The sequence below is a fragment of the Eretmochelys imbricata genome, chromosome 6 (assembly GCF_965152235.1).
Source record: "Eretmochelys imbricata isolate rEreImb1 chromosome 6, rEreImb1.hap1, whole genome shotgun sequence".
NCBI lineage: Eukaryota > Metazoa > Chordata > Testudines > Cheloniidae > Eretmochelys > Eretmochelys imbricata.
In genome coordinates, this window is record NC_135577.1 from 41,135,953 (window position 1) to 41,150,261 (window position 14,309).

Sequence of the window (14,309 nt, forward strand, 5' to 3'; positions counted from 1 at the left end):
TAGCATGGGTCGCTTTCAGGTTTAAACTAGTGTAAATAGTGAATTCTCTGTAACTTGAAGTCTTTAAACCATGATTTGAGGACTTCTGTAACTCAGACAGAGATTAGGGGGTCTATTTTAGGAGTGGGTGGGTGAGGTTCTGTGGCCTGCAGCATGCAGGAGGTCAGACTATATGAGCACGATGGTACCTTCTGACCTTACAGTCTGAGTATGAGAGCCTCTCACAGAATTTAGACAAAATGGCTGAGCTGTGTGCGGTTTTCTATCCTTTCCATCATCTTGTCTTAAGGACCATGTATAAAATTCAAAGAATGAGTTTTGGAATCATTTTAAAAGAGTGAGTCTTTTTCGAGGGTTACAAGTAAATCATGTTGTTCAGGGATGGTGTCCCTAGCCTCTGTTTGCCAGAAGTTGGGAATGATGTGACGGGATGGATCACTTGATGATTACCTGTTCTGTTCATCCCCTCTCAGGCACCTGGCATTGGTCACTGTTGGAAGACAGTATGCTGGGATAGATGGACCTTTGGTCTGACCCACTATGGCCGTTCTTATGTTTTATGAGCTTCTTTTCACCTCACAAAGAAAATCAACTGTTCATATTCTAAGTTACCACATTTCTTTACCTCCACAATTGAATGATCAAGGTCATAGTTGGATATAGGAATGGAAGAAAGATAAATGTGTTGTTAGCCACTTATGTACAATTTTATTTGATATTTATGGCACAATTGTTCTTATAGTATCTAACAATTCCTGTTAATAATCCCACACTGAAGCCTAGCTTCCAATAGGACCATCTTTACAAAACTTTGTCACAGAAATTGCATAAGAAGGTGGTAGTCAGTGTGGTCTTGTGCACTGTGATGTGAAGATTATTAGTTTGGGTCCTGAGCTCAGTCCCTCTCTCACCTGTCGAGGGCTAAGAATACTACAGAGATAGTTTCTATCCATCCTGGTTAGTTGTGCTATTGTTGTGTAACAGAAACACCATCACCTTTACTGTTTACATAAGCACACACTTTTCTCTGATGTGGAAAATCATATTATTCTAGCACATGAAATAATTTAAATTAAGTCAGTAACAATCTATTAAAATATAGTTTAAATCTTGCATTGCATAAAAAGAATACATAATTTGTTAGAAACAACCAAGAGAAGAAATATGTGATATATTGAAAATCCATCATAAATTTATTGTAGAGGCAGAAATAAAAAGTACTTTTGTGTGTATGGTATGCATTTAGTGATAAGAACAGTGGGGTATGAATTCAATAAAAAACGAGGAATAGAAGATAGTACAAAGAGCAATGCAGTCAAGTTTCTGTTGGAACCACAGAGCCAGTTTTTCATAACTGTATGCAAAAATGCATAATTTACTTCTGCAGTTGTTGATTATGCATAAAAATGTATAGTTAGACATTAAAGTGGTAGTTTGCATACACAATTTAATGATTTAATGTTCAGTTGTAGTAACCGTACATGCAGTACATTGTGCAATTGTGCACAAACAATTATGAAAACCTAATCCTTAACTTTTTCACTTCTTTGTATCTTTAGTTTTAACTGTGTAAAGATATCAACAGTGTGTTTGGAGTTATTCAAGCCCTGTTTGCTTAAACTGTTTCTTCCTTCGAAGTTTTTTAGTTAGCAGAATTTATAATTTCTTTGAACTCCATAATTCATAACTACATAATTCAAAGCTTCATCCATACTCATTTCATTGAACACCTCTCTAGCTTTCCTAGTGAATCTGGTCAGCAGGACAGGCATATGCTATACCTTGGGATATGGTGAATTTCACATAATTGTTCACAGGTAGAAATTCCTCTATGTCTTCAGTATTTTTGTAAATGGGACAAATTCTTTCTCAGTTTTTGTTGTCACAAGGGGGTGGATTTCCAGGTTATAGCTCTTCCAAGACTTGGAGCTGGAGTCTGGCAGATTCCTGTTGCATCTGGTGAGCCTTCTCCTCAGTAGCCAGCCGTTCCATATGCCTTAAATGGGCTTCTTTTTCCATATCAGCTTTCTTTTGCTTTTACTGCAATCGAAGATCTATCAGCTTTTGTTCATGTTCAAGTTGCTGCTGGTTTTTCACTGCAAGCATTTTCACTGGGTCTGCTTCCTGATCACTGACCAATAACAGATTTTTTCAGTTCTTGCTCTGGGGCTTTTTTCCTAAAAGTCAGCCCCCTCTGTAAGCATAATTCTTCAAGGGTTTTTCTGTCAAGATCTTCATACGATCCTTGCTCATTCACTGATTTTAATCCTTAAACTCCAATATCAAAATGAACTTTTGACAAGCGTGTGGTTCTGACTACAAAATCTTAATAACCATAGGCTAAGGAATCATTCTTTTTGTTGAGTTCAAATTCCTTTTCCTGATTTTTGTTTTATGAATGGCTGTATATTTTTTTCAATATCCTTTTATGTGGTATGTATTGTGCATCAGAGTTTAGATAGCCCTAGAATTTACAAATTTTCATCTATCATATTATGAACAAATAAATATGTGGACTAATAAAATATATTACCTTTCTCCTACATAGTTTTTCTCCATATTCATAACAAATGGGTAATACCTTTCACCAGTGGAATTCAGAGGTGACCTAGAGTCGTTGATGCTGGGGACTTCAGGACTAAGCCTCACTCTTCACCGTGCGCTACCAGAAATTCTTCCTCTGGTGGGAGAGCAAGTTGGCACTTCTGTTCCTCCCAACTAATTTGTTTTACAACTTTATTTTTTATTCATTTTGTGTTCAGACAGAACTCAACATAGAAATGTCATTCATTGATGTAATCCTTTGGTAGGAAGGTAATAGTGGGTAGGCTCCCAGATAATCCCTTAAATTACAAAGCTTTTACTTTATGTAGAAGAACTTACATTTCTGCCTATTATTCTATTGTAATAGGCAACATTTTAAGTTAATATTATGTTTTCCCCTTTACTTCCCAAGCTGTGCAACACAATGAGAAATTTTTTACCTGATAGTACTCTCTGCTAATAACTACTCTCTTTGTTTAATCCACTCTGGTAATCTGGTAAATTATCAGAATACAATTTGTAACAAACTGAAAATTTTCTCTAAATGGGAGACATAAACATAAAATTCCCTTCAAATGAGCTAATACAGTTTCAAATTGTTGTCTTAATACTAATAATTTGTTGCTGGAGTATTTTTACAGCTTTGGAAGAACTTTTCTGGTGGCCTGCGGTAAGGAGTAAGGCTCCAGCAGCAACTCTGGACTGTCTCAAAATTCCACAGGTGAGAGGCATTATCTATTTGTTATGAATTAGGAGAGAAGCTGTTAGCAGAAAGAAAATTACTAGGAAAGACACTTCTCATTCAAGATCTTCAATTTTACATAAGTAATTTATTTTATTCATTTTTTTCTAGAACCTACTTAAGAAAGAATCAAAATGGCAATATTTTTTCTTAAAATATTAGTTCTCTGTTACTGAAAGGGTATAGTAAGAGTCATGTTTAAAGCACATTATAATTTGACCTAATTTAAAGTATTTTCATTGAACAGGAAACTCTGCAGCATGAGACAGAAACTTTAAACAAACAACACAAAGAAGCCATGGCAGCTTTTAAAAAACAGGTAGGAAACTGAGACTCTTTAACTCTGATAATAATACTTTTACATATGGTGGTCAGAAAACCAAATTATCCAGTAGTATTAAAAACTTGTAATGCTGTGTATAAAATATTATGATACATCCCCACTAGAAAACATTAAGTCCTTTTTTGCTTTCAGACACACAAAACACACGTTTTAATTAATACTTCCTACAGCTATATCAGAGAGAGAGAGAGAAAATCTTTTTTTTCACAGAAATCTCACAAAGCTAAGAATTTGGCAAAGGTAAAATTATGATGATCAGGAAGAAATAGTCAACCTGGTCAAGTTCCTACCTGAAGAAAGATATCCCCTTCAAAAATATGTTCCAAAATATCATCCAGCCTTAAACATTAATGCAACCAGAGAAGCAAAAATAGGATTTATTTGGATCTAATTAAGTGTAAGTATAATATACTTTGGGCCAGATCCTCAGCTTTTCCAGAGCACTGCTTGACACACCTGGGAGTCCCCACCTGATCTGCCTTTGGAGGCTGCTGGTGGCTGAATTGCTTCCTGGTACAAGTTAGAGCTTCTCTAACTTGTGCTAATGAATAACTGCTCTATAAATGATGCTTCATTGGCTAGGATTGCTGAAGTGCATTGTGTTCTAGCCCTGCCCCTGACAACCTCCCAACCAAGAGGAACAGCAGCTGTTAAGGAGTCCCCTAAAGTAGGAAAATTTTCAGGTGCTGCCTTAAGGTAGCTTTAAGCACAGTTATGTTACTCGAACAGTGGGATTACTGACACTTAAAATTTCGTACGTGCTTAGGTACTTTATTGAATTGACCTGACCTAAGTGGCATTTTAATATAATGCACCAATATTTTTTTCTTCTGCCCTTTGGACGATGAAATACAATCCTTATATTTTCTTTTAAAGTTTATTTCCTCATTGCCACCATTTCAATGAATAAAGTATCTCAAAATAAGTGAGACAAGGAGGCTGAGCTAATTTCTTTTATTGGACCAACTTCTGTTGGTGGAAGGGACAAGCTTTCAAACTTCACAGAGCTCTTCCTGAGGACTGGGGAAGGTAGACCAGACTGGCCAACCTAAGTACAAAGTTGGACAGATTGTTAAGCATATGGGGTTCACACATGTTGTAGGATACCACTTAAAATGACGTGGACAATCAACACCTCTGCAATAGTGGGACAAAGGAGAGTAGTAGGCAGCAAGGTATGTTACAATTACAAATTATTGTAATGAGCCATAAAACCAGCATCTCTGAGTCCATGTTTTTTAGTGTCCAGCAGAGTTATGAATTTAAGTACCCAGGCTCATCTTTTGACAGTGTTGTGCAGGTTTCTTTTGAGGATGAGGACTGAGAGGTCTGATATGGAGACATTGTTTTGTGAAATGTGTTCATCCATGGGTGATAGGATGTTTTTGTCTTTTATAATTTTTCTGTGAGAGTTCATTTGAGACTCTAGTGATTGTCTGGGTTCCCCCACATAATAATTGTTAGGGTATTTAATGCACTGAATGAGGTACACCACATGCTGTGATAGGCAAATGTAGGATCTATTGATGATGAAAGGTGTGTTGTAGGGGGTATTGATCATTATAACAGTGGAGATACATCTGCATATTTTGGATTTGTTGTTCTGACAGGGTCTGATGCTGGTTTGGGTTGGTGGATCCTGGTTTGTGGGGACTTCTATAAGTGAAAAATAGTTCACAGAACACTACAGGTGAAGGTCTGGGCCAATGCAAGACATACATTTTTAGAAAAAAAGCAAATAGCAGGTACACAATTCTTTGAAGAAAATGAGATTCTTCTTCAAGTAGATGCAGCCGTGTATTGCACTTGGGTGTGCACGTGTGTGGTGCATTGAAGCTGGAGAATTTCACCTAGCAGTACTCATGGGGGGCAGTTCTCATGCCTTGTGGCCATAGCCCCTCTCCTGGCTCTATGACATGGCACTACTCTGACCACCCTCAGTTTCTTCTCACCACCTGTGGCTGGAATCTGACCTCTCGTGGTTTCACCTCTCAATCCCTTCTCAGTGCTGAGAGTTTTTCTCTGTGTAGTTGTTTAATTAGTACACTACTTAGTGTTAGAAAGTAAGTTAGTATTGTTATTTGCCCTGAGTGATGCTTTCACCATGGTTCAAACACTGTCTGCCCTGAGGGGGTGTGTGATCCCCAGCAATGATCCTCACATGAAGTACTTGCTCCATTTGGACCAGGATCATGCCCAGGAGCAGTGTTTGATTTGTAAATCCTTCACTAAATAGACTCAGGTGGCTAGAGACCTTTTCCTGAAAGCAGCACCTCCTTGAGCAAGCCATGAGACCTGTTTCAGTACTGAGGTCCACGTTGGATCATTGGGCACCTTCAGACTTGGTGTAGGATGTGCTCCATGTTCTGGGGCTGGCAATTCCCCCTAGAGATGGAGAAGCTGTTCCCCTCCTTGAAGGTGCCAAGGAAAAAGTCTCATAAGACCAATCAAGATCACTATAAGTCTCGTGATGACTCCTCTTGGTCTAAGAAGAGTACAGATGGGTGCCGTGCTACTGCTGGCAAGTGGGATGGAACAGTTCCTTCAAATCACTCCCTGGTATCGTGTAGACACTCAGGGTCCCATACCATGTACTCTGGTTCCGACCCTGGAACGTCCGTTGAGTCTGTACCAATGACATCTATGCTGACACCAGCTTTCTCCACACCAGTGGCATACCAGGTGGCAGTGGATCTACTCTGCCTATCAGTTCCAGATTCCCCACTCATGACATCCACAACCTCATTGGCACCATCTGGATATGTCGCAGAACCTCAGTGGCTGTTGGTAACATAGCCTAATCTCCCCTGCCACAGACTGCAGAGTTGAGACTGGTGCCAGGTCTGGAACTGAGGAATGATACACTCCTTGTCACTGGTGTTGCCTTGGCGCAGATCTGTTTTCAGGTGATTGGTCATCTGTGTCTGGAACTGCACTCTCAGCCTTCAACTACAGTTTGAATGTGCCTAAGACTGTTGGGTCACATGGCTGCATGCACGCAGTTAGTCCAGTTTGTCAGGCTGCATCTTGGCCCTCTCCAAATGTGGCTGAGGACAATTGGATATATGGTTGTGTACAGGACAGAACAATGTATGACAGGGTGTCCTTGTTAGGGGGCTTATTCCTTCACCCACTTACTTCCCTGGTCTTTCTCACATGAACAGAGAGCAACAATACCCGAAGTCCAAAGGTGCAAACAATTCGATGTTTATTGGGGTGAACTTCCAGCAAGCATGATTCCAGTTTCCTTCCTTAGTATCCTCCTTCCCAGCTCTGACACCACAGAGCCTTACACCTGTGTCCCTGTTCCCATTCCTGCCCTTAGCCAAACATGATTCCAACTTCCTTACTCCCATTCCCTGTTCCCATCTCCCCCTTTAGCAAAACATGATTCCAATTTTCTTTTCCCTGTTCCCATCTCACACACCCACATGCCCACCCCCACCCCCACCCACACCCCGTCACTTCCTCATTGACTACAGATTATATAGTAAAACTTGAGTTCTGCTTAGCTATACCTTAACCAATCATTTTCCTGAAATTTAACTAACCAATCCTAACATGATTATGTAACCAATTATATCCCACCACCTTAGTTAGTTTACACCCAGCAAAATTAATTATACAGCAGACAGGAACAATCACAGAACCAGACAGAGATTATACAGACAAACAATAGCAAAGTGGGAACTACAATGACAAGACAACACAGAAGTGAGGATTTCACATCCCAGCTATTGATAAGTGAGTTCTTGCCAGACAGGATGCTATCAAACTAAGTTTCCTTTTACATTTTCTAGGCACTTCCCTTTCTCTGGAGGTGATAGGAATACAGTCCTGTCCTGATAGTGCCTAACAGCCCAATAGCACCTTATTTCAATGTGACTAGTTTGGAATGTGAGGATGTGACCGTTCGCTTCCCAGCTTATGGCTGCCTCTGCTGCTTAGCCAAAGGCCTGAGCCTAAGCACAGGGCCACAAACTGTCACAGTAAGAGAAGGCCCTTACACTGGCAGACAGTGGTTTTGATTCTTTCTTTTATACCTCTGGAACTAGCCAAGTGATAAGAATACACCTAAGTTCTTAAAGTACAGGCCTTTGCAGACAGGCCTGAATATCTATATCCTAACAGTCCTCTTCTCTTGGTTCCCACTGCCCAGGACCAGCAATATGGTCAGAGCTTGCGTGTTGCACTCAGGTGTCTCTCTATTTCACTGTGTTGCTCCTCCATGGCTAAATGAGGAATAGGAACAATGTTTGGAGGCTGTGTGGCAGGTTTTACTTAATAGTAGGAAGCCCTTCACCAGATTGGCCTATTTGGCCAAATGGGAACGTTTTTCAGTGTGGTCATCGGCCCTCAGGGTTCAACCAATGTTGACTGGAATTCAGGACATCTTGGTATACTTGTTACATCTTGCACTCAGTCTGTTTGAAGATCCACGTGGCTTCAATTTCGGCATTTCACCCTTCCATCCAGGGGAGGTTGTTATTTTTGAATGCCATGGTAGCAAGGTTCTTGAAAGGAGTCCTTCGTCTGCACCCACCCGTGAGAGAACCATTTTGTTTGTGGGACCTCAATACAGTTTTAGCAGCTCTGATGGGACCTCTGTTTGAGTCTTTGGCATATATTTTTCCACTACTGTGTCAAAAGACTGCATTCCTGGTGGCTATGACCTCCATGAGTTGCAGGCTGTGATGGTAGAGCCTCCTTATACTCAGCTGTCCAAGGACAAAGTGACCTTGCAGCCACACAGAGTTTTATGTAAAGTAATGACTCAATTTCACCTGAATTCAAGCAGCATATCTACCAGTGTTCTGTCCCAAGCCACAGACCGACAAACCCTGGAGAAGCAGCATATTCATTCACTGAAGGTCAGGCACTGCCTCACCTTTTACTTGGACAGGACTAAACAGTTTTGTGCTTTGCCTTGTCTGTCATATGCAGACTGGAAGAAGGGACAAGCCCTCTTTTTGCAGACAGTCTCCAGGTGGATAACTTCCTGCATCTAGACTGCGTACAAAATAGTGTGAACTATGCTTCCTCAAAAACTGCAAGCTCACTCTGAGGGCACTGGCTATGTCAATGGCCTTTTTAGGTGACGTTTCAGTATTGGACATTTGCAGGGCTGCCATTTGATCACCTGTGCATATGTTTACCAACTATTATGCCATTACTGTTGCATGAAGAACAGATGTGTACTTTGGTAGAGCAGTCCTGCAGTCCTTCTTTAAGTAGGCTCCCCCACCTCTTGTGTGTACTGCTTGTGAATCACCTACACGGCTGCATCTACTCAAAGAAGAAGAAACAGTTACTACTTCTTTGAGTGATGGTCCCTATGTGTATTCCACACGTGGGTGTGCATGCATGCCATGTTTCTGCGTCCAGAAGTTTTCTGCAATCAGAGTCCATAGACCTGCACAAGCACAGTGTCTTACCCTTGGTTGGAAACATGAGGAATCAGGGATGGTGGGGTTGACACCACTACAGTTCCTTCTTACCTCCACATGGCCTAAATTGGAACCCCTATTCCACCTTTACTTTTATTTCATTAAGAGAGTTGTTGTATATACCTGTGTAAATATATTTTTAATAGTTTTATAGCTTAGTTTGAGATAGTTTAGCATAGTACAGTGTCGTATAGAACCCCAACTGTGGAGAAGAACCCTTTGCTACCTAAGGGCTACACCCAGGTCCCAGGCTTCAAGAACTGCATCTCCTGCCCTCATTCCTTTTTCATTAGTGACGAGCATCAATGGTGCCTCTAGTGTCTGGATGAAGTGCGACATATGTAAGTCCTTTCCACCAAGAACTAGAGAGGCCTGTGAGCTCCAACTCCATAAGTTCCTGATCAAAGAAGATTTGAGGCCCCAGACTCACTCTGATCCTGGCCAGGGAAACACCCTCATACAGTGGCCTCCACCAACCAGTAGTGCCCCTCTGACCACAAGCCATGATGCGTAGTCGTCAGCAGCAAAAGCCCCAGGACAAGTACCCCACAAGAATAAGAAACGCTCTTTTGGTCATAAGAACAGATCCCTGCAGCAGATTACGCATAAGAGGCACATTTCCTCTCCAAGCTGTGCCAGGTCGGGTGAGACATCATGGGCTGATCCTGCAGAACTGGCTCCCAAGGGTAAAGTAAAGAAGAAGCAGGATCCTTTGGTACCATCGGTGACCATGGTGGTGGGACACATGGAGCACCCAACTCCGAGTGTGGCCCTGGATGTTCCATCGGTGCCACCTCATCAATATGCAGACTGTCTCCACTCCTGTCTGGCCTGTCCATTCTCTGGGACATTCCTGCGCCTGAGGATGAACTGTTGCAGGAGATGCCCCTCCCCCATCCATCAGATCGGGACCCCCCGGTACCAATGGTCTTGCTGTTTCCAATGGAATTGTTGTCTGACTTAGAGGAATCCCAGGACATAGCCCTGCCAATGTCTCTGCCACAGTGCACGAACCCGGATGGACAGTCAAGACAACCATATCCACCTGGCTATGACTCTTTCTCTGCCTGCCCCTCCGCCACTAGGAAGCTTAGTATCACTTTCAATGGAGTCTGCTGAGACCAGTGGACCCCCTCCTTCTGGCCCTACTGGAGTCCCTGGGACCCGTATTACAGACGTCTGGCAACATCTCAGGGGGTCTTATTGTTCCCCCCCCACACTTACCAGCTGGTTTCATTGGTATACGAGGAGGAAGACATGGAATCAGTACTGCCAGTTCTGATTGGAGCCTTCTCATCGCTGGATGAGGCAGTCATCCTTTTGCCACACTCTCTAATGGATGACTCCCGTCCATACCAAGAACTGCTACAGAGTGTGGCTAGTGATCTACAAATTCTGCTGGGGAAGTCCAGGATCCCCAACATTGTCTCCTGAATGTTCTTCAACCACAGGGACCAACCAGGGTGCCCCTACCCATAAAGAAGACCATACTGGCACCGGCCAGGATGGTTTGGCACATGCCTGTATCATGTCTCCTCCTCCCACGAAAAAGCCAAGAGATGCTATTTCATGCCATGCAAAGGGACCAATTTCCTTTTTATTCACCTGGCCTCTAATTCACTGTGGAGTGGGTTCAACAACAGCTGTGGAGCAGGCTCAAAACCCCCACAGAAGTCCAGCCCACCAGACAAGGGGTCAAAAAGGTTGGACTTCCTAGGCAGGAAGATCTTTTCCTCAGCGGGCTGCAGTTTTGCATAGCCAACTACCAGGTGCTGTTTGCTAAGTATGATTTCAGTATCTACAGCAGGATGGAAGAGCTTAAGGACAAGCTCCCTGAAGATGACCAGGCCCAGTTCCAGGCCTTGGTAGATAGGAGGAAACTGATAGCAAAGGTGGCCCTCCAGGCTGCAGTGGTGCAGCTGACACTGCATCCTGTTCCTGGGCACCAGACAGGTTATGCGCAGAGACTCTTGGCTCCAGTCTTTGGGTTTCCTGAGAGAGGTTCAGAACATCATTGAGGACCTCCCTTTCGATGAAGCCAATCTTTTTAATGACAAGATGGATGAGTCTCAGCATTCCTTGAAGCGCTCATGCTCCACTCTGCGGTTCCTGGGAATCTACACGCTGCCCCACAGAAAAAAGCACCAGAGGCAGCCCTTCAGACCACAGTCACCTAATGCCTACCCATCCTACTGTCAACAGCCATCTTCCCCAGATGACAGAGGTCCCAGATAGCCCACTTCCCAGCCCCGGCCACTGGCACCTCCTCAATTCTTTCCCAGCTGCAGTCCAAGAGTCATTTTTGATATGGGTTGAGACCTGTGAACTACCTTTGATGCCACCTACCTCACTCCCCATTATCTTTGGTGGCCATCTTGCCCACAGTTGAGGCAAGATCCCCGTGAACAGTTGGGTACTGGACATTATCCACAGATACTCCACAGAATTTCTTTCGTTCCTGCCTCATCACTCTCCCACCTGACTCCCTTTGGGGATCCCTCTCATCAATTGATTCTTCAGACTCCCTGCTTCTCAAGGGTGCGATAGAGGTCGTCCTGCCTCAATACCAGGGGAGAGGGTTCTACTCACCATATTTCCTCATCCGCAAAAAAGGCGGAGGGTAGAGGCTCATCCTGAATTTTTGTCAGCTAAATATATTAATCAGAAAGCTGAAATTCTGGATAGTCACACTGATATCGATAATTCCATCCCTCTAGGAGGAATCATGGTTCATTGCTCTTGCGAAGAAAGATGCATACTTCCATGTGGACATCCACTCGTCTCACAGGAAGTTCCTGAGATTCAAGGTGGGGCAGCAACATTACCGGTTTCACATCCTTCCCTTCAGCCTAGCAACAGCACCAATGGTCTTTACTAAGGTGTTTGTAGTCATAGCAGCCCAAATGAGATGCCAGGGACTTGTAAGGTATTCCTGTACCTGGACAACTGGCTTCTTAGTGGGACAGTCGTGGCAAGAAGTTGTCTCCATGTGAGGATCCTATTTGACAACATTACCATGGTGGTCTATGTCAACAAGCAGGGAAGGATGAGATCTTGTCCTCTCTACTCCGAGGCAGAGGAATTGGTGTGTCAGAAACCAGATGACCATACAGGGTGTGTACCTCCCAAGTTCTTAGAATTCCCTGGCCGACGTACTGAGCAGGACTCTCTGCATAGACCACAAATGGAAACTACACAACACAGTCCTGACTGATCTCTTTGCATGGTGTGGTACTCCCTGATGAGACCTCTTTGCATCACAAATTAATCAAAAGCTTCCCATCTGCTGCTTGAGGAAGGCTGTAGGCAGATACTCCCAGGGTGATGTTCCCCTGCTCCCCTGAATGGGTGACCTTCAGTATACCTTTCTTCCAATTCCCTTTCTGCCTCAAGTTCTCCGGAAAGTTCTCCAGGACAGACCATCATCATTCTCATAGTACTCTACTGGCCCTGGGAGTTCTGGTTCACAGACCACCTGAAGCACTCCACTGGTCAGGCTCCAGTCATTCCTGGATCTTCTCAAACAGGACCAAGGGAGGCTTGCATCCCAATTCAGTCTCTCTTCACCTCATGGCCTGGGGTTTGGATGGGCATCTGTGATGGGGTGTCCACCTAACACAGGATTGGAAGGGGTTAAGTTGGCCTGGCTGGCCAATTAATTCCCCAGGCTGCACCTGGAGAAGGAGCCAGGCAGCAGGAAACTAACTGATTGCACACAGGCTCACTTTTGCAGGAACAGATGGAGCCTATAAAGCCGGAAGCTGGCTACAGATGCCGGGTTTCAGGTTAGTAGGCTGCAGCCACTCCTTGAGTGGAGGGAGTTGGGAGGCTGGCAAACCTAGAGAGAGGGGAAGCTAGATAAGTAGGAAGAAGGCCAGGGAAACAGCAGCAAGGGGTGGGACCATGCAGAGACCTTGGCTGCTTGTTATAGGGTCCTTGGCTGAAACCAAGTGCAGTGGGCAGGCCTGGGTTCCCCTACTAGCCACTGAGAAGTGGCAAGGGTGTTGGAGTTGCCAGCCAGACAGCGGGTCTGGAAGGACTTTTGAATTCCCCAGAAGGGGAGAACCTTAATGACCGGGCTGGAGGGCCAAGCCACAAAGAGGAGACTGCAGTTCGTGGAGTGAGAGAGCCAGCAGGGCATGACAGCACTGGTGAAGACACCACCGGAGGGGGAGTGCAACACCTGGAAGAGATAAATTTCCAGGACAGACAGCAGGAGACGCTGCTAGTGGGGAGTGAACCCCGTGACAGTGTCTAACATAGAACGTGCATGTTCAGCCTCAGTCCAATGGATCCTTAACCAGAGTAGGAAAGAGTCCAACAGAATGTGCTACCAGACAAAGCGGGACCACTTCTTGAAGTGGGTGCACTGTCATCATCATTCTCTTGACATGGTGACCATCCTGGTTGTCCTCGAGTATTTCTTCACCCTGAAAACATTGGGCTTAGCCCTCAGCTCCCTCTTTGTGCACCTAGTGACATTTAGTACCTTCCTTCCCATAGTGGAGGGATGCTCTATCTTCATGCACCCAAAGGCAGTATATTTTATGAAAGGCTTGGTCAGAACCTTCCCACCTGTTGTCAAACACAGGCTCCAGTGGGATCTTAACCTCATCCTCTCAGCTCTCACAGAACCACCCTTCGAACCTATGGCAACCAGTACCATGACCCACCTTTCATGAAAGTTGCATTCCTATTAGCCATCACTTTGGCCAGGTGGGCTAGTCAGCTAACGACTATGACAGCAGTGGTTTTCCACAAGGAGAAGATTTCACAGAGGTTGCACTGCAAATTCCTCCCCAGGGTTGTGTTTGAATTCCATCTCAGTCAATCAATCCACTTACCTGTATTCTTTCCAAAACCACATGCCTCTCCTGGATGTCAGACATGCCCTAGCATTCTACCTACAAAGAGCTAGGCCCTTTAGAAACTTTCTGAGGGTATGTCAACACTACAAAATTAGGTTGATTGTATAGAAGTCGATTTTTAGAAACTGATTTTATAGTCGATTATGTATGTCCACACTAAGCTCATTAAGCCAGCGGAGTGCATCCTCACGACCGTGGCTAGCATCATCTTACAGAGCGGTGCACTGTGGGTAGCTATCCCACAGTTCCTGCAGTCTCTGCTGTCCATTGGAATTCTGGTTAAGCTCCCAGTGCTTGATGGGGCAAAAATATTGTCACGGGTGGTTTTGGGTACATGTCGTCAGGCCCCTGTCCCTCCCTCCTTC

At 44.1% G+C, this 14,309-nt stretch overlaps 1 protein-coding gene across 1 annotated transcript in view; it reads left to right on the top strand.

Moving 5' to 3' along the window:
• CCDC73 (coiled-coil domain containing 73) overlaps positions 1-14,309 on the top strand; it is a 136,711-nt gene that overhangs the window by 37,676 nt on the left and 84,726 nt on the right. Inside the window, exon 3 of the mRNA XM_077819960.1 lies at positions 3,534-3,605. Coding sequence (XP_077676086.1) covers positions 3,534-3,605 — 72 coding nt within the window. The remainder of the gene's footprint in view (positions 1-3,533; positions 3,606-14,309) is intronic.